The sequence below is a fragment of the Cyrtonyx montezumae genome, unplaced genomic scaffold (assembly GCF_038088225.1).
Source record: "Cyrtonyx montezumae isolate F1298 unplaced genomic scaffold, pur_monq_1.0 scaffold_3, whole genome shotgun sequence".
NCBI classification, from domain to species: domain Eukaryota; kingdom Metazoa; phylum Chordata; class Aves; order Galliformes; family Odontophoridae; genus Cyrtonyx; species Cyrtonyx montezumae.
In genome coordinates, this window is record NW_027072034.1 from 47,108,360 (window position 1) to 47,127,033 (window position 18,674).

At 37.0% G+C, this 18,674-nt stretch overlaps 1 protein-coding gene across 1 annotated transcript in view; it reads left to right on the forward strand.

Annotated features, from left to right (window-relative positions):
* Positions 1–18,333, forward strand: part of PHEX (phosphate regulating endopeptidase X-linked) — a 92,493-nt gene extending 74,160 nt beyond the window's left edge. The window contains exons 16-22 of the mRNA XM_065741463.1: positions 3,844–3,898; positions 7,266–7,333; positions 8,334–8,464; positions 11,367–11,432; positions 11,533–11,637; positions 13,221–13,297; positions 16,779–18,333. Of these exons, the coding sequence (XP_065597535.1) occupies positions 3,844–3,898; positions 7,266–7,333; positions 8,334–8,464; positions 11,367–11,432; positions 11,533–11,637; positions 13,221–13,297; positions 16,779–16,881 (605 nt within the window). The 3' untranslated portion in view covers positions 16,882–18,333. The remainder of the gene's footprint in view (positions 1–3,843; positions 3,899–7,265; positions 7,334–8,333; positions 8,465–11,366; positions 11,433–11,532; positions 11,638–13,220; positions 13,298–16,778) is intronic.
* Positions 18,334–18,674: the final 341 nt, after the last annotated feature.

The window sequence follows — 18,674 nt, forward strand, 5'->3', positions numbered from 1 at the left end:
ATTTAGGTCAGTGTTATGACTGAACATTTGATCCTAATCACCTTCATATGCGTAGGCCAAAGCTGAGATGCTTTACATCTGTCCATCATTGAGACAGGACTTGCTGGAGACTGTCTCACTAAGACTGGCAGAATGCATGTTCCAGGAGTGCCGTACAAAGGTGTATCAGAAGGCACTGGTGAAAGATTCAGTGGAGCTCCAAGCCTATGGAGTCATTTTAAATTTTTATCCTGCCTTTAATTATGTTTTTAGGTAACTAAACAGCACCCTCATAATTTTCATGTTCTGTATACTCACAGTCCTTTACTCACAGTTATTCTTCTGCTTACACCTTAACTGTTTCAGGCTCTCAATCTGAATTCATTCAGTGACACTTGAAATAAAACGTTATAGTTTTTAAACTTGTCTGAGAACAGCTAGTACAGTAATCAGCAAAGAACCCTGTATGTTGACATCTCAGCACAGCTGTCTCCCACATCTGACAGTTATGTTCTGGAATCACTAGCTTGTCAGAAGTTGCTTTAAACAAACCAGCTAATTACTGGAAATTGTAAATGCACTGGCTTTGAATGTGCTTTGCTGATCTTTTTTTAGTTATTCAATATAAATGAATAATGCCATTAAACTATGCAGTTTTAATTCATATTTAGATTTGAACTCTAAGTTTATTCATGATTAGTTAGCCATCTCAATTAGTTTTAGTTTACTTCATCCATTATGAGTTTGCTTAGTTACAGTGATCTATTAGATGCAATGTCATTGTGTCTCTCTGGAGAGGTAACACTGTTCCTCTGACTCTCAGGTTGTTCATCTCCACAATATGTATAATACCATATGGTATATAGCTGGTAAATTGATTCATTATTAGCAGGAAACCAACATAAAACTGAAAACAAACAAACAAAAAGAACAACTTAACAACCACAAAACAAAACCAACCAAATGAAAAAACTGTTTCAACTTTGAAATATATTCCTACAAACTTCATAGCACCTTGCTGGGGAAAGAGGCTGAAAATTGATATAATGGATAAAGGGGATCTAAATCCATTCAATTAAGTTAAAAGTAGTCCTGTGCAGGTGAATGCTTATGCCAGAGCTTCAAGATAAGCATAAGTTCATAGTGAAATTGTTAAAGTTAGCAAGATCTGCTCCACTGCTTGAAATGCTCCCATGGTTCAGAGAAATAAGATGAACAAGAGTAAAATACAGCAAGAAGTCACTTTCCAAGTGTCCAGATACAGGTATTAGAGAAGACAAAGCCTACTTGAAGGTGAATCTTACGAAGAATTCAAAAGCAATACCTAAAGAAAGTCTAGGGAAAAATTTGGGCTCAGTGCTGAATGGTTCCGGGGACCTGGTGACAAATGACATAAGAAAGGTTGAAGTGCTCAATCTTCATTGCCTCAGTCTTTACTGGTAAGACTGACTTTCAGAAATACTAGAGAGCAGAGGGAAAACCTGGAGCAAGGAGATTTACCTTCTGTTGAGAAGGAGTAGGCTGGGGAATATTTAAACAAGTGCAAGGTATTGCACCTGTGCTGCAACCCCCCCAAGCTGGGGGTTGCAAAGATAAAGCATAGCCCTGCCAAAAAGGACCTGAGGGTGCTAGTGGCTGGCAAACTGGACACAAGCCAGCAATGTGCCCTCACAACCCAGAAAGCCAACAATATCCTAGGCTGCATCAAAAGATGCGTGTCTAGCAGAGTGAGGGAAGTGATCCTGCCCCACTGTTCTGCACTGGTGAGGCCACACCAGGAGCGCTGCATCTATCTTGATGTGGTGGAAGGCACAAGGCTCTGTTCCAGGATTGTGTAATCCCTAGATATGATTTATTGGGGATTGCTTTACCTTGGATCGTACCATCTCCACTACGATCTCATTTCTTCATTTTGTCCACAGTTCTCTTATCTGCTATTGGGAGAGAGGGCCATTCAAGGGTTAGTGGACTCTAACACTTCTTTCATTGAGTGATATCTTTTACAAGTCCAGAGGTCTTTACTGAGATTTGAAGTTTGGAAGGAAGCACACAATCTAGTTTAGACTACATTTCCAACTCTTAGTACCAAATGGTACTTAGCACAGAAAGTCAGTGACAACCTATACTAGTCAAAAAATGCCTGTGAACATGCCACTGAAGGTTCAGGTCGTGTGAACCAACATGGGCAAGTAATTAGATGAATTACTACAGAATCAGTCCTGTTAGAATACTGTATGTTCCAACATGGCGAGGGGGAATGTCATTTACTTACACCAATGTGCCACAGCCCTGTTCTTGAATAATTCTGTTGGCCTTTGTGTATTTTGTTCTTCTATCAGCTTATCAAAGCTTTTCATCAGAATGTTCCAGTGTACCATTACTACGAGATGTTTTAAAGCACATGTAGTAAATACCCTTCCGTGTGTGCTGGGAAACGAGGAGAATCAGATCAGGAAAGCTTTGTCCTTGATATTGGTAAAATTGTCTTTTGTAGCCCTGGAAAAGCAATTCATAATATGTCTGAAAAAACAAAACAAACAAAAAAAAACAAAAAACACAACACAACAGCATCTGCAGAAGTAAGAGGAAAAAAAGTACTCAGAAAATGAGTTTGAAAATGACACTTTTTTTAAACAAATGACAAATTGGTGGTCAAGGCAGATAGGGAGGAGCAATGGAAAAAAGCAGATGGCCAGGAGGACATAAGACATACTGTTATCATTTGATGTGAATTACGCTCAGTATAATGTATTTAAAGACTTTGGAAGGAAAGGACATATTTTGCCTGAACACTTATTAAAAAGTCCATATCCTTTTTGTCAACAAGAAAATTAGATAGGGTCAAATCAATTTGATTTCATCAAGCGATTTCTTGCAGAGAGCTTCATGAAGGTGAAGCAGAGATTCCTGGGAAAATAAGTGAATCATCAGAGAATTGTTGACAAGGAGATGTCCATGTTGGGTAACCTCAGAAGCAGATGTAAGCTCATGCTTTGAGCATGGGAATTCCTCATGCAAGACACTGAATTCCATATTGGGTCCCAGATAAACTGCAATTTTCACCAGTGTTTGAAAACTCTGAATACAGACATCTGCTTTATTTATCAGCTCTTTAGGTTGTTAAATTGTTACCATGTTCAACTCAGTTGTCTTCAGAATAATGTCTCTGAAATGTCACCCAACAATTCAAAATAGTCCTGTGACTTTGATCAAGGAACTTTACTGGTTTCTATGTGCAACATCAGTAGATGATGTCACTGGAGTCTCTCCACTGATTGTGGGTTTTAGCTACGGGTTCATTTACCCACAAATGAAAAAGCAACCAGGTAATCCTGTAGCCAGACTGGTGCTACAGCCTTGATTGCCTACAGCCCTCCTTTACTGAAATGCTCAAGTTCCTTTACCTTTGACTTTCACAGACTATAATTAAGATGACATTTTATCACTTTCTTATATCTCTTGATACACAGAATCCTCTCTAAGCTAAGTTTCCTAATTCTTGTTGCATTTTGTCTGTATATTCTTTGTTGATCTGTCAACATGTCTGAGGACGATCAACTTGGCTTTCTTTCATTGTTTTCAGCAGTAGCTGTTTATTGACAGAACACATACACAAATGCACACATATGCCATGGAAGAAAATAAAGATCTTGCAATCCAGCATGTAGTTGCCATTAAGATCTTGAAGGGGGGAGATCCCTTCTTCTCAGATATCTTCTCCATCATGTTATGAATGTACCACCCAAGAGAAAGCTTAAATAAGCAAAACCTTCTGAAATGGAAGAATTAGAGTCGCAAATCCAAACTTAGGTTTTGTTATTTAGCTGTATAACCCCATAATTAAATATATAATTTTTATTACAGGATTCCCAGCAGGAGAATTACAAAAACCCTTCTTCTGGGGAACAGAGTATCCCAGGTAAGTACTTCACCAGGGAACCTCTTATAACTGGAAATGGGGAAAAATAGGTTAAAGTTTTAGGAATACATACAAACTAAGAGGAGGGTATAGAGAAAAAAGCCATCCTACTGAAGACAGCCAACAGGTTGAGCACAGTAATACTGTTAGTGTTCAGAGAGCTCACCCCTTGGTTTGTATGTTCTTCCCTGATGTATCCTGATTTTATTATTGAAAACATACTTAGAAAACTGCTGCTCTGTGCAGTAACTTTTCTTACCCTTGGGAGCAGAATGTGTGGCTGTTGTCTTAAACTGATGATTGATTTCTCACAGGAATTGCTAATTAAGTGCACCTGAGTGGAAGTGTTTCATTGCTATAGGATGCAGATGTAGCAGTGTGCACAGGGCAGGTATTAAAAGGAATTGTAAATCAAGTAACTAACACTTCTCGAATGGAACTGAATACCCTGAGAAGCCTTTTATTATCAGTTTTTTGCTCCATTTCTGCTAATATCTAAGATTAACAGTAAGTCTTCTCCTGTGCTTGCTGAGGTGCAGGAGAATATCTCCATGTATATAGTGATTGCCTGAGCAGAACCCATGCACTACTGTAGCTGAAGAAGAGTAATTATAGGTCACATATATTTAATTTTGAAAAATGACTCCTTCAATGCAGTCTAATATCTTTCTATTTTAGGGAAGGATCAGACCAGGAAGAAGTCTCTTAGAGCGGTTTCTAAAAGTTATTTTGTAGTTATACAGAGTCAATTACTGCTGAAACATACCCTTAATGTGTATTTGCTAAAAAACTAAATTCAAACTTTTAACATTTTGGGTTTGCCATCTTCTAACCTGGATGTGTCCATGTAAACAGGAAATTTTGCAGTATATGTAGGAAGAAACATTCAATTTAGGAACAAATGAATTTGTATTCAAAGTGAATTCTTATGAACCAGGTGATTTGGTAAGTGTTACTTAGGGACAGAGAAAAGTACTTTCTACTTAAGGAGAACTTATTTTCTGCTGTGGCTACTGCAGACCTTTTTCCAGCTTTACCTTTTGAAGAGATTGTCTGTACTCTGACCTTCTACCACACTAGTAGAATTGTGATTCTTTCAAGGAATTGTACTTATTGTTCTTTTAAGGTTACCTCACCTTAAATTGGTTTTGCTTGAGTTACGTATCAAAATGAAATTTAGTAAACAAATGTATCTGTTTAATATCAGGCAACAGATTGCTTTTGCCCTTGAAATATTCCAGATCTGTTTTCTGTTTGCTTAAAAGAAATAGTACATGGCACCGAAACAACAACAACAACAACAAAAACATCAAAAAGTCATTAACACTTGCTGGAAAACTGATTTAGCAAATATTAAACATTCAGTGCAGTTTTAGTGTCCAGTTTCAGCATAACCACTATAAAAAACTACATCTATTTGCATAAAAGGAAGTTGAGTTGTCACTTTACATCTCAGTACCCGAAATAAAATACCATTCAAATGTCATTATTCATAGTTATGAGTCTTCTGTGACAGATATATTGAAATATATTGAAAGGGAAACTGCTTTAGCAGGGGGGATGGACTAGTTATCTCCAGAGGTTCTTTTCCAACCTCTATGATTCTTTGGTTATGTGAAACAGAGACATCAGGCTGAGTCAGTAACTTACAGCCCTCAGAGCCTCTCCAGTCCCAGAATGTTCCCCTGCAATATGGTACCTGTTGGACTTCATCTAATCCTCTCCATCTCTGTCTGGCTATTTGCCAAAAGTGAAGAGCATGAGTGGACCTGGGAACATTTTTTATAAAACTGTTGTTGAGCTGGACAAAATTCTGAAAGGGGTACATAGAAGGAAAGGACAACATTCACTCCAAATCTTATCCTTTGGATCTAGGGAAAGCCCTAGGTTTGTCTGGGTACCAGACTGCTGCTTTTGCCTGCCATCTATCACTAAATAAGATGCAATTAGTAACAGAGCTCATTAGTTCTTCTTGACCTCTTTGCAGGTTTCCTGACATTCTTTAGCAGTCAAATATCCTATGTAACTACTTTATTTCAGATGTGGAAAATTAGTCTAATCTAGCACATTTACTATGGATCATTATCACTGTGTGCTACACAAGATTGCAAATTTGTCACATGAAAGGGCAATATTTTCATTGCTCTATTTTCATTTCAACCAAGATTTTTTGATGAAAATTTGTAATAGTAGTGGGGGGGGGAAACAGTAGGGAAGATTTTATCACATGAAAATTACCTTTCAGGAAAGAAAAAAAAAAAAAGAATGAAGAATTGCCATGGGAGTAAGGGGAATTAAATCATATAATACTTTTTGGATATGAGTGAGATGAGTAATTAGAGTGCTATGGATCATTAGGTCCAGTAATAACATGTTACTTCAAACCCCTCAGCCTTTCTCCTGTTTCAATACAATCTGTTAGTAATACTCTAAGCTACTTTGAAGTATGGCATCTCAATAACTGAAATAATTAAAATCACAAGTAACAAGAAATTGGAAGATGAATTTAGTAGATAACTCTCCCCTCCCCCAATATCCTCTGCATTTGATATCAGACAACTGAACCTTTCCTTTCTATTTGTCCAAGATGCATGCTTATTCAGATATAACAAGGAAAGTATGTTTTGTTTTGTTTTGTTTTGTTTTTCATCAATTGGGAATACAGAACATTTTGCTCTATTCTTGCTTTCCAGTGCATTAGATATAACTGAAGATCATGTACTGTTCCTATGTAGGTGCATGGAAATTGTATAACTTCAGTTTGAAAACTGAAGGAAGATCCATTTAATGCTTTACAAACTGAAGTCAATAATTTGCAAGTCCGTTAGCTACATGCTAAGTCAATCAATGCTTCAAATCATTAAGGAATGATTTGAGCTGGCATTACAGAAGCCCTCTGTAGCCTTTAATCTATGTTTTTTGTGTTTTTTTTTTTGTTCATGACTACATTAAGAAAAGAATTCCAACTGTAACTCTGTCCCGGCCTCATAATATACTTCATGCAATCATATGAAGAAGACATTCAGATTATACTAATAATTATGCTAATAATTGTGCTAATAATCGTGCAGATTATGCTCAGATTATGCTAATAAGAGATTTGGTTGGAAGAGTGAACCACCACCTTGCTTTTTTAAATTTTATGTTGAAGATTATTTTTAAAGAAGGAAGAATTTAATCTTTAGACTTTCAACAATATAAAGTCAAAACTGTGCACCGTGATTTTTAGTTCTATTTCCACCCACCCCCCCCACAGTCTTTATAATGATCTTTCCCGACATAGAAAACTCTTTGATCTCCTGTATTCTGTACTTTGATGTTCATGAGTGTAGATGCTTTCTGAGGAAAATGCTTCTTTGTGTTACAGGTCATTAAGCTACGGTGCCATAGGAGTAATTGTTGGCCATGAGTTTACTCATGGATTTGATAGTAATGGTGAGTGCTAATCCATATGTTGATAACTTTTATTTTTCTTACAGAAGTTGAGAAATTTGTGAAGATGACAGAAAGATCATTTGTGTATTGTGTTTTCTTAACAATGGTTTATTTTCTGAAAATGTGCTGCCTTGTTCAGGGTGATAAATTCCCTATATATTTATTTCTCTAATGGGAAGCTAAGAACCTGGTCGGGGTTCAGTGAAGAAAATCTTAGGTTCCTGCTCTGATGGGCTGCAGACAAGATAAGATGCTCTTCTACAAATGAGATGGAGCAAGGCTGAATTTTCCCTGAGTCATTGCTGCAACCACCAGTCTATGGAATGGAACATATGTATTCTCCTTGCTTTCTTGCTTCCATAAATATAGCTCAATGGTTTTACTCCAAACAAAAAACGGAAATTTCAGAAATTCCCATGACACAGGATTGTTTTTTGTTTTTGTTTTTGTAGATCAAGTGTGTAATTGTTGCATGCCAGTGAAGAATGACTTGAGCTGGCATTACAGAAGCCCACCGTAGCCTTTGATTTATCATTTTTTTTCATGACTATACTAAGAGAATAGCAGAGAATAAATTTAGTCATCATCAGGTTTGCAGAATTAAAGGTCAAGGAAGAAAAGTACAATTTTATTTACAAGAAAGCTCATATGCCTCATATAACTATAAAACATACTATAGAATTCAATAATCATTACTATTTTTTTCTCAAAATGAGAAGGAGAACTATAAATAGAATGCAAGCTGTTTAACACTGAGTTGACCCAAGTCAAGATTTTGCCTGCTATATTAACTATTTTGTATACACACTTGCGTTTACCTCTAATTTTTGTGCAAGTGCTAGATTACAAAACTGTAAAGGTATGTTTTGCTTATTATGTTTTGTTGTTGTTGTTATTTTCTTGTTTTCTTGCTTTTGTTTTGCTTTGCCTTTTTTTTCCTTTTTTCTTTTCTTTTTTTTTTTTTTTTTTGCTAAAAAAGCTTTCTTTCTTTATTCTGAAGGTCGGAAATATGACAAAAATGGAAATTTAGACCCTTGGTGGACAACTGGCTCTGAAGAAAAATTTAAAGAGAAAACAAAATGCATGATTAATCAATACAACAATTACTACTGGAAGAGAGCTAGCTTACATGTATGTAAAATGCCAGTGATTGAAAACACTATCTGTTCATAAATCCAAACATATTGGGATATTTCACTCCTGCCTTCATTTCTCACAACAAATCATTTTCTGAAGTGAATAATTGTGATCAAAATTGTCTGTCAGATTTGATTAGTCAAGTCAAATACCAGTACCCTTACACTGGTGACAGAGCTAAAGAGCTTCTCCCTATCACATCATATTGGAAACAGAGGAAGAAGAGAAAGTCACTTGGCAGGGCTGGTCTAATTTCTGTGAGCATGTTGAATGTCTTCTGGAGATGAGATCAGTAATGAAAACTGAGCAGCCTCTCTTTTTAGAAAGAAGAATATAATAGCATGTTTTATACAGTCCTTTAAAAATTCTTGTTATTTATTACAGCTTTAGAAGAAGGTACATAAACTCTACTTTATTTCACAGTCAGCTCTTTCTTTCATGTGTGCACACAGACCCAAATGAAGGGAGTATGACAGCAAAAACTCGTAGAAAATGACTGAGAATGGTTTCTGTTTCATTGTCTATCAGAGATAGAGGCTTCTCTGAAAATGTACAATTTATCTAAGTATCCCAGACAATGGATAAATAGGATAAATTCTAGGCCTTCTGAAACCAATGGCTAGAATTCCAGTAATGTTGCCTGGGATATGATTTTAATCTTAATTTTCAGGATAAAACACATGTTCACCCCTCTACTCAATATAATCGCCTCTACTTACATTCTAGAAGCATAAATACAATAAATTCTTTGCCTATCAAGAACTGAGATGTTGCACTGGATGCTCAACAATATTTTCAATACTTTAACTAGGCTGTTTGTATTAGTCTCAGAGGCACTGAGACCATTCTGTAGTCCAATTTGAAGTCCATCAACTAAGAGTTGAAATACTTCATATAAGGTAATTTGCAAATATAAATTCTCAGGCTTTTTCCTGAATATCTATAGGACAGGAACTATCAGTACAAAATGTCACTTAGAGGTCAACCAAATCTGCTTGGTGAAGATGATTGTTACTCTAATGCTCCTGCCCTTGGCTCGGCTGTCAGCTTTACTTCCTATGGATGTCTCTTAGTGTACAGGTGAATTTTCTTCCCCACCACTCTGGAAGCTGGCGGATGGGGTTACAGGGAGATTCTGTTACCCAAAGCCTTGTAATCTGTCAGGCTTTTTCCTCCTATTTCTGTGAAATAACCTATAGCATGTTTTAGAGAATAGAAAAAAAATCTTGATATTTTCTACTGTGTTTTATAGCTTCTGAACAAAGAAGTATGCATGCAAAGGGCTTTTTCTGCCAGTTGTTTACATAAATATTCATATATTCTGCAGGTTTTTTATTCCTGTACAAATATTTTACATGAATCAAGAAACCTATTTACTCTTCCTCTTTCTCATTCAGTTTACAATAAAAATGTCTCCAAAAAAGAGGGATAATGAAAGAAAAAGTGGATATAGAAATAGCTTCAGAGTGCAGTAATCTCATAAAGTCATCTGATCAAATAAAGGACTTATCTTGGTCCTTGAGCCCTGTCATGAACTGTCTATACACAGTAGTCTCAGATACCTGATCCTGAGCTGCCTGAGATCAACAGAAAGACTTCTTCCACTTATTAAAATGACCTTTGGCTCACATGCCGCTGCAGGATTGCTGCCATCTTATGCTGTAAATTGGTCTACTTCACAAGATCACTGAAAGAAAAATGTGCAAGGATGGAGGCCAGAAAAAAAAAAAAAAAGACAATTGATACATATGCATATTTCCTGGTGTCTTTTCTCCTCATCATCTCTCTCCCATATCCACTCTCTCCCATATCCACTCCAGCATTCTGAGTGGATGGACAACAGGTAGGAAAGGGGATGCACTTTCCACTTCTCTCATTTCTCCTTGTTACACCCTTACCAGGTGCCAAGCAAGATGACTTGGTTCTGACCTGGATGCTTGCCTACACAAAGTGGTGAAGATGTATTCACAAACCTGGACATGTCCATTTAATTTTTCTACTCTGTTTTCTCCTCTTTTATAAACATGAAACAAAGGTAGTTTCTGAACCCATACCCTCTATACTCATTCCCTAAGGAATGGGGGAGCCTGTCATTGGAGGATTTGCAGGCAATCATTGACCTTCAGTGCTTAGCTTAAAACTGAGCTCAATTACATTTCTCATTTTAGGCATAGTAAAGAGCAAAACAGCTTAATTACAAGTACAGTCTGGTAGCACTAAGACCCTCTCTGCTGGGTGATCAGAGGCAATGCTGCACTTGCAGAAATTAGTTCTTTGTGATGATATTGCATTTTCTAATACCAAGAGACTGACTTTTTCAGAAAGTTCAGATACAGTATACTCTTGTTACCATTATGTTTGCTCTTGGAATGAATAATGGGGGAAAGCAACATGAATCTCCTTCACAGATATTTTTAGAACACTGAAACTACTATCAATTTCAATTCAGACTCTGACAGCTATTTTAATTATGCTATTTTATGTTATGACTTAACCGTTATTTTAGCATCCCAGTAGTACATTAAAAATTATGTAAAGAAACAAACATAACCTCTTACATAAGTTTAAGAAAGGGGCTACTAGATCTTAGGTGTAACCAGAGAAAAACAGCCTTCTGGGTAAAGTAATTGATGCTCAGCTTAAAGATCAGGAACAGAATTTTTGTGTGCATTTCCATTTTGTGCTGCAGAGACCTAGGCTCTGAGCCAGGATAACTCATTGCTAAGAATTATCTACTGACAGTATTCACATTTAAAACCAGTTTTCTTAACCAGAGATATGGTGCTTGAAACTGTGTTGTTCTTGCCTTCCTTTATTTTTCACTCTGTCTCTTGAAGATGATCAAGAAGGAAGTTCAGAAACAGGTCAAATGATGGATGTCTTTTCATTCTGCCAGGTGAATGGCAAGAGGACCTTGGCAGAAAACATTGCAGATAATGGAGGTTTGCGAGAGGCTTTCAGAGTAAGTACATGAAAAATGTCTGGAACAGGTTATTTAAAAAGAACAGAGAAAGTTATACTCGTGTCACTGAAAGGCACTTAGTACATCTCCTTCTTATCAGGCATACAGGAGATGGATTAGAGAAAAAAGAGGAGGAGAAGAAGAGCCTTTACTGCCAGGCCTTGACTTCACGCACAACCAGCTTTTCTTTCTGAGTTATGCCCATGTGAGTAGTACAAATGTGTTCAGAGAACCCATCTATGGACCTGTGTAATGTACAGTACAAACATTAGGCTGCTTTGTTTCAACAATCTATACCAATCAGACCCAGAATTTTGAGGATATAAGTAGAGAATCATTTACACAGGTCTATTATTTCTTTTCTCTTTCTCTCTTCTTACACATCTATGTGTTGTGTCAGAACTGCTTAAGTTTATCTTCTGCTTTGTACAGTGTTCTCGTGGCAGCTCTCTTCCTTCTTGCTGCTCCCATCTACTGCAAGGGTTATTTCACACATATTGCCTCTTTAACCTCTTTCAGTATTAGCATCCTGCTTTTCCAGTACTTGTACTATGCATCATTTTATCACTGCTTTCCACCAGTACTTTATCCTACATAAACTCCTGGAATAAGTATACTACCACCATCTATTACTGAGCATGTTGTTCATTGAAACTAGGCAGAAATGAGAAAAGTCTTTGTGTTTTTTTTTTCTATTTTGTTTTTCTTCACATCTTCGTTTGCTGTATGCTAAATGCACAGTGGTGTAACTTTGATAGAGGATGTGTTTTTAAGAAAATAAGTAGAACAAAGGGGAGAATCAGAAGTGATTTATTTGGTTAAAAGCACTTGATAAACTCATTGTATGAGGAGTAAAAATTGAGCTAAAAAACTGCCCTAACCACCAGAATGAATGAATCATCTGAAACTGAAGAAATGGGACCCAATGCAATCAGTGTCAGTTTTTAACCAACCCCAGCTGAAAATCATTTCTTTCCTGTCAAGAGTCAATGTAGCAGTGTACATACACATCTATGACCACTTAGGTTTGATGATATTAACAGATGAAAAGACTGCATATGGGTAGTTTATATTGAAGTTCATAGATCCTGGGTGGTTGGTCTGGCTTAAAGGATTTTGTTGTCATTAAACATTCAACATAGGGACTTAGGTAAGGGCTGATAAATTGAGTTTTTCAGTGCATAAGAGCATAAGAGGGATTATTCAGCTGTGCTAATAGTTTCTTTACCTTGCATAGTGTTCAGTTACAATTGTGCCAAATATTCTCTTAGGAATAATGAACTGGGGACCACTGATTGAAAGTTGAAAAATATTTCATTTCAAAAGAAACCACCTTTTCAATATGGAACAAATGTCAGGTAATGTAGACACAATTCTAGAGATGAGCAGCATCATTACATGTACCTTCTGTGCATTACATGGCTTTGAAACAAAGAAATATACGTAGTAATTATTAAAATGTGAGATGTTCTCATATCTGAAAAGCAAACTGCAATTAAGAGTATCTCAAAAGCAGAGAAATGGTAAAATGGTTATGGTTAGATGGTGAGAATGAGTGGGTGGAAAATAACAGTAGGTGAAGACTGGATCCATTAAGGGATTTAAGAAACAGGAGAATATATTAAGAGAGCAAAGAAAAGGTAAAGCAAAAATAAGAGTTGGTGAAGTCATTCAATTTTGAACATTCAGTAAGTAACAAGCATACTCAAAACTGTGACATTGCATTCTGCTTTGCTTACAAATTTACCCTAAATAATATGCCTATTTCTTCTTTTTATCTTTTATTAGGTAAGATGCAACTCCTTTAGATCAGAGTCTGCAAGAGAACAAATATATATTGGAGCTCACAGCCCTCCTATGTTCAGGTAGTGCAAATAATGTATTCACTCAGTATACTTACAGAATCAATCACTGCAGCACACAACTGCAGAAATTTAGCATGTTAAGAGAAGTTTAAAAGCAAACAAAATCAGACTGTGCTTTTGGTCTAGACTGAAATTTGAGTGCTTTTATTAGCTTATATTCTGCTATTACAAATGGTCTGTAAAAATGAGAGGCTTGCATCTACCTTCTATAGCATTTGAATCAGAACGTTCTCTGATCCCTGTGACATTCTACAATCAAGACCTGAATATATGAAACGTCTTATCTATCACTTCTCTTTTCCTATGCAATTCTAGATCAGAAAACAATGAATATTAGGAAGGTTCTTGATTTAATCTGCCTGAGCTCAGTAAAAGTTTTAAAGAGAGTGCTTTGAATTAAAATGATGGTGAACAGGTAGAAATGCAAAGCAAAACATGCCCTCTAAGTTTAGTTCAGGACTGAGCTCTTCAGTTGGCCTTCAAGAGGCGCAGTGCTTGAAAGAGCTGTAGTAATCCAGTCAGAACAGCTTGTCTGCATCTTTGCCCAAGGGGCTTCTGAAAGGCTCACATGATCACTGAACATCAAGAAGAGGCCGCAAAAGGAGGAAGCTTTAAAGACTACATCAGAATTATGAGGCCAGAGTTTATTTCTCTGCATTTACACAGTATACATAACCATCAAGTTGTTTCTGCTGAGATTCATGCCTGTTGCATTTACTTAACTACGAATTGTGTATTTGCCCTCACTTATGTGGCTATGTTACCTCTTTATCTGGGGGAAGGATGTTGATTCCACACACTGATTTATAGTGAAAATGTCTCCAGTACAGCAGATCAGTTGCTTTCTGGAAATGCCTATCACTTTCTACTGACGAAAAATGGAACTGGGATATGAGCATCCTTTGCCCCAGTTCTCTCCTGGTAAAAGAAAAATAGCAACACTGCCTTCACAGGGTAACTGTGAGGTTGCTTCACAGACTGAAAGGGTCAAGTACTCTAACATATTCCCTGGACAGAGTCACATCCAAATTGGATATATAAACACAGTATACATAGCACATCTTGAGGTACTTGTAACAAGAATGGGTTAAGAAATAATGAAACTACAAACTTGATAACAAGAATTTAATGTAAGCTAGCAGTGTAGATGACAGTTCTTGGTCTTGGTAGACTTCTTTACTCTGCATTTGCACAACTATACCTTTGTAATACTTGCCACAGAAGTTAAGATAAAACAAATGTGATATACAGATCTGCACGCCTTTTAACAACTGAAAAATGCTTCACATCAGCGAGGACTGAATTATCCAGCTGATCTTCAGCCTACAGAGTTATATTTTCTATAATTCCTATACTGTTTGCTTTTAGTAAAATAACAATTTCTTGACTTTTAAAATCCTCAGATTTATTTACCTTTCAGTACATACTGAATCATCACATAGCTACAGTCCCATGAGATGGTACAAATCACAAAATATACAGGGGAGCCTGAGGATAAGGCATTCATGAGGAAAAACTCATATTTAGCTGAAGGAATCAGGTTATGGAAGAAAATTACAGTGAAGATCAGATGAATTTTGAATCAGAAAGTAGAGACGAATCTTTCTCTTCATTTTTATGCGAGATACTCAGAATATACTTTCATTTCAGATGTCAAGAGAAACTTTGGTGCTTGTCTCTTCTTTCAAATTATATCAACTAATATTATCTGCTTCCCCCAAGTTTCTTCATTTATGTCACAAGGCCATTGTATCTACAACAGCAGTATAGTGACTTTCCAAATGGACAATTCTCGCTATCCAAAAAAGCCCAATCAACCCTTCGTAAATAATTATAAAAAATAATCATAAAAGAAGGTAGAAATGAAAAATCTGTACCTTGAGCATACGTGTGTGCTTCTTAGCTAGTCACCCCTGCTTCTCTTCAAACTTCAAAAAGAATGGGCATTTGGAAGGTATATCTCACCATTCTGTAAATTAAAAAAAGTTACAATACCTGACTCTGCAGGTGAGCCTTTCTGATGGCAGTCAAGGAAGCCCAAGGTGGTCCTTTCAGGGGAAGGTGTCTGCTACAGTTCAGTGGGATGAAATCCAGACCACTTTTCTGATTCCATGATTAATGGCAATGTCAAACCACGTGCAGGAAAGCCACATTTCTGGGCACATAAAGATGTTTTGCTAGCTAGATTTTGGTTTTATATAGTTTTAATTGGTAGATTTTCTATATTAGTCTGTGACTTCACATGTTTTGAAATCAAGTTTCAAAGTGAAGTCCACACTGTTGAAGGTATAATACTCACCAGGTTCAGTAGCAGTTCTGGATAAGCAGCTCTTGAAGGCAAAGCTGTTCCCCCAAGCGCATTTTGTAATTCTCCTTACAGAACTGACCTTTAGATATTTTGCACCAGCTGACTGCAAATTTTCATATCCACAGAAAGTCTAATCAATGTAATAAGAATGTTTTCTACCATGCTGAGCTATCCTGAGAAGCTGATTGTCTGCAATGGAGAAAAATGCTTTCCCACTGCATAACAAGGAGTGGAGAAAGGCATACAATTAATACCTTAGTAGATACTTTTCTGCTTTTAACTCAGAATGCTGTTTACTTTAATACCATTTCAAATTTCAGCTTAGTAATTCCAAGATGCTTAAAAGCATGCAAAAAAGAAATCAGCAAACAGTACAATCCCAATATAGCAGTGGTAAAATAATCATTTCTGACAGCATGAAATAAAACAGATGTGGAAGAAGGAGCCAAGGATGACTGCACACAAAGAAAGAGCACTTCCCTTGTACCTGAAAGTGTCAATCTGCAATGCAGGCACACTGTTTGGCTTGTGTGAGGTGAAGAGGCACTGCACTTTCAGTAACATGCCATCTGGGATGGAAGCAAGAGAGCTTGGGAGCCATTCAGAACAGAAGCCTCAGAAAATTAATTTCCAGAATATCAGGGGAGCTGAGATGCACAAGGATGAGATGCTCTGCCACCCCAGCTTCATGCTGTAAAATCCCAAGGAGATGGTTTTTGTGTGTGTTGTGGGCAGGGGCTGTTATGGGAACCTGGCTGGCATGAGCCAAGCAGAAGTAATTCCAGGACACCCATTGTGTGTGTTCACATGCTCTAAGTGCTGGGTGCAGCACTTTGGCAGCTGCTGGAAGAAGGGTTCCACTACACAAAGCTACCACCAATCTCCCACTTTTCTTGCCAACAGTCCCATTGGAAAATGGTTCTAAATGACATAGTATCCACAACTTGCAATTGTTTTTGATTGAGTTTCCAGCAAAATAAGATATTTCTCAAAGCACAGAATGAAACAAGATTGTCTTTAGATTAGCTTTAACTGGAAATTCTCCCAAACTTCTAGTTTTTCTGTCTGGAGAAACAACATGAGAAACCTGAAAATTCAACCCGAAGTGAGCCCATCAAAACACAAGTGTCTAATGTCAGATAACCTGCCTGTCAACCACTTTTCTCTTTGCAGAGTTATTGGAGCCATGAGCAATTTTGAAGAGTTCCGTAAGGCTTTCAACTGCCCGGTGAATACAAGTATGAACCGAGGGGCAGAATCTTGCCGGCTGTGGTAGGTGTCCCTTCTGGATCTTCTGTCTGCAGGGGTCTGCAACGTGAACTGCTGTGCCTGAGCTCAAGCTCACTGTGAGAGTTTTAGAAGAACGCTCTGCAGTCTGGAGAGGTGTTACTTCAAATGCGTCTTCCTCATCCATGAGGATGAACTACATGGACACTACTTTTATCCATAAAACTGTTCATCTGCAGTTGCATTGCTGTTGATGGATAACTGCCATTACCAACTCCTGATTTATATTTGAGCAAGAGGTAAATGCTAAAATCCAGTTTTAATCTATTGCTCTGCAGGGTGGCTATGCAGAATGCTCCCATATAGAATTTGCTCTTTCTGGATGAAGAAATTAATGAGACTTGCTATAAAGCCAGCTCTGATTTGCTGCATGATACAGCAATTTCATAACTTAAACTGTCACTGCCTAGCACGCCAGAAATGGTGTTTCATGATGTAAGAGCCCAGCAGAGGGATTTCCCAGCACCATGATGCTCAGAAATACTGCAGCACGTATCCCTATTTACGGTGTAAGCATTTATTTTTCCCCCAAGGGGTGAATTTGCCTCATACTGATGATAGCTTAGCCTACATTTATTTTTAAGCCTGAAACAGCAGTTTTAATTTTAAGATGTCTTCATCTAACAGAAGAATACAAGAACCCTATTCTGGACAGGATAGAGTGGCCTGCAGTATTTAGGAAAGGAGCATTTGTGACTGAAAACCAGAGTGCCAACAGCATTTGACCTATCTGGGTCAAAAAAGCCATTTTAGAAGCTGATGACTTTCAAATACAGCATATACACAGCCCATTTGAGTTTTTCACCTGATTTCCAAAAACATTTACAAAAATAAATGTATTTTGTAGCAGAAAAATTTGAACACCACTATTACTTAAAAGTGCAGAAAATCAGGATAGTCCATTCTTCCTCAACAAAAATATACATATTTAACTGGTATTTATTTATACTTCGTGCATTAATTCACTTTTGCATTGTGAAATCATTTCAAATGGAGCAGGGGTTTCTTTATGTTGATTTAATTACTGCAAATCTATGTGCCTATCTGTACTTTATATATATATACATATATACATACACACATACAAAAATATATAAATTCTTCTATTAATTTCTTTAAGTTTTACAATATTGATATACAAATATTAATGAGACAAACTTTTTTACAAGGATTGGTCAAATATTTTCTAATAATCAAGGTGGATGAAGGTTCAATTGCAGCTAAATTTTTGCAAATTGAGTTAGTTTCTTCCACCTCTGTATAAAAAACAGAAATATAATGGAAAGCTACTTTAGGAAAGCAGATTTTCAAGCTACCTTCCCGAGTGGAGGAAGTTGAGATTCCTAAACTCAAAGCACTGTTACCATTTTTTAAAATAAAATCACTATCTTTGGTGGAGATGGGATTTTCTTCTTTCAAGTTTCCCCTGAAAAAAGTCAATTTTTTCTTAAGAGCAAATGAACACCTTCCTTCAAGTCAATTCTGTGTTCCATGGATTATAGTTTGTCATTTGACACTATCAATTTTTTTTCTGGTGGTATTTTTCACAAAAACTATTTAGATGTCCCTGTTTTCATAGGAACTTGCTCATACAAGTAGGCATGGTGCTTGAGCAAGGTAGTAGTGTTTGCCTGCAAATGGTAAAGTTCCATGGCAAACTGAATGCAGTCCTGAATTAACTCCTGTCTTCATACAAGCACTGATACTTGATGCTGACTTCTTTGAATCAACAGCACAAAGTTCAGGAGTAAAATCCTGGCCCCATTAAAGTTAGTACCAATA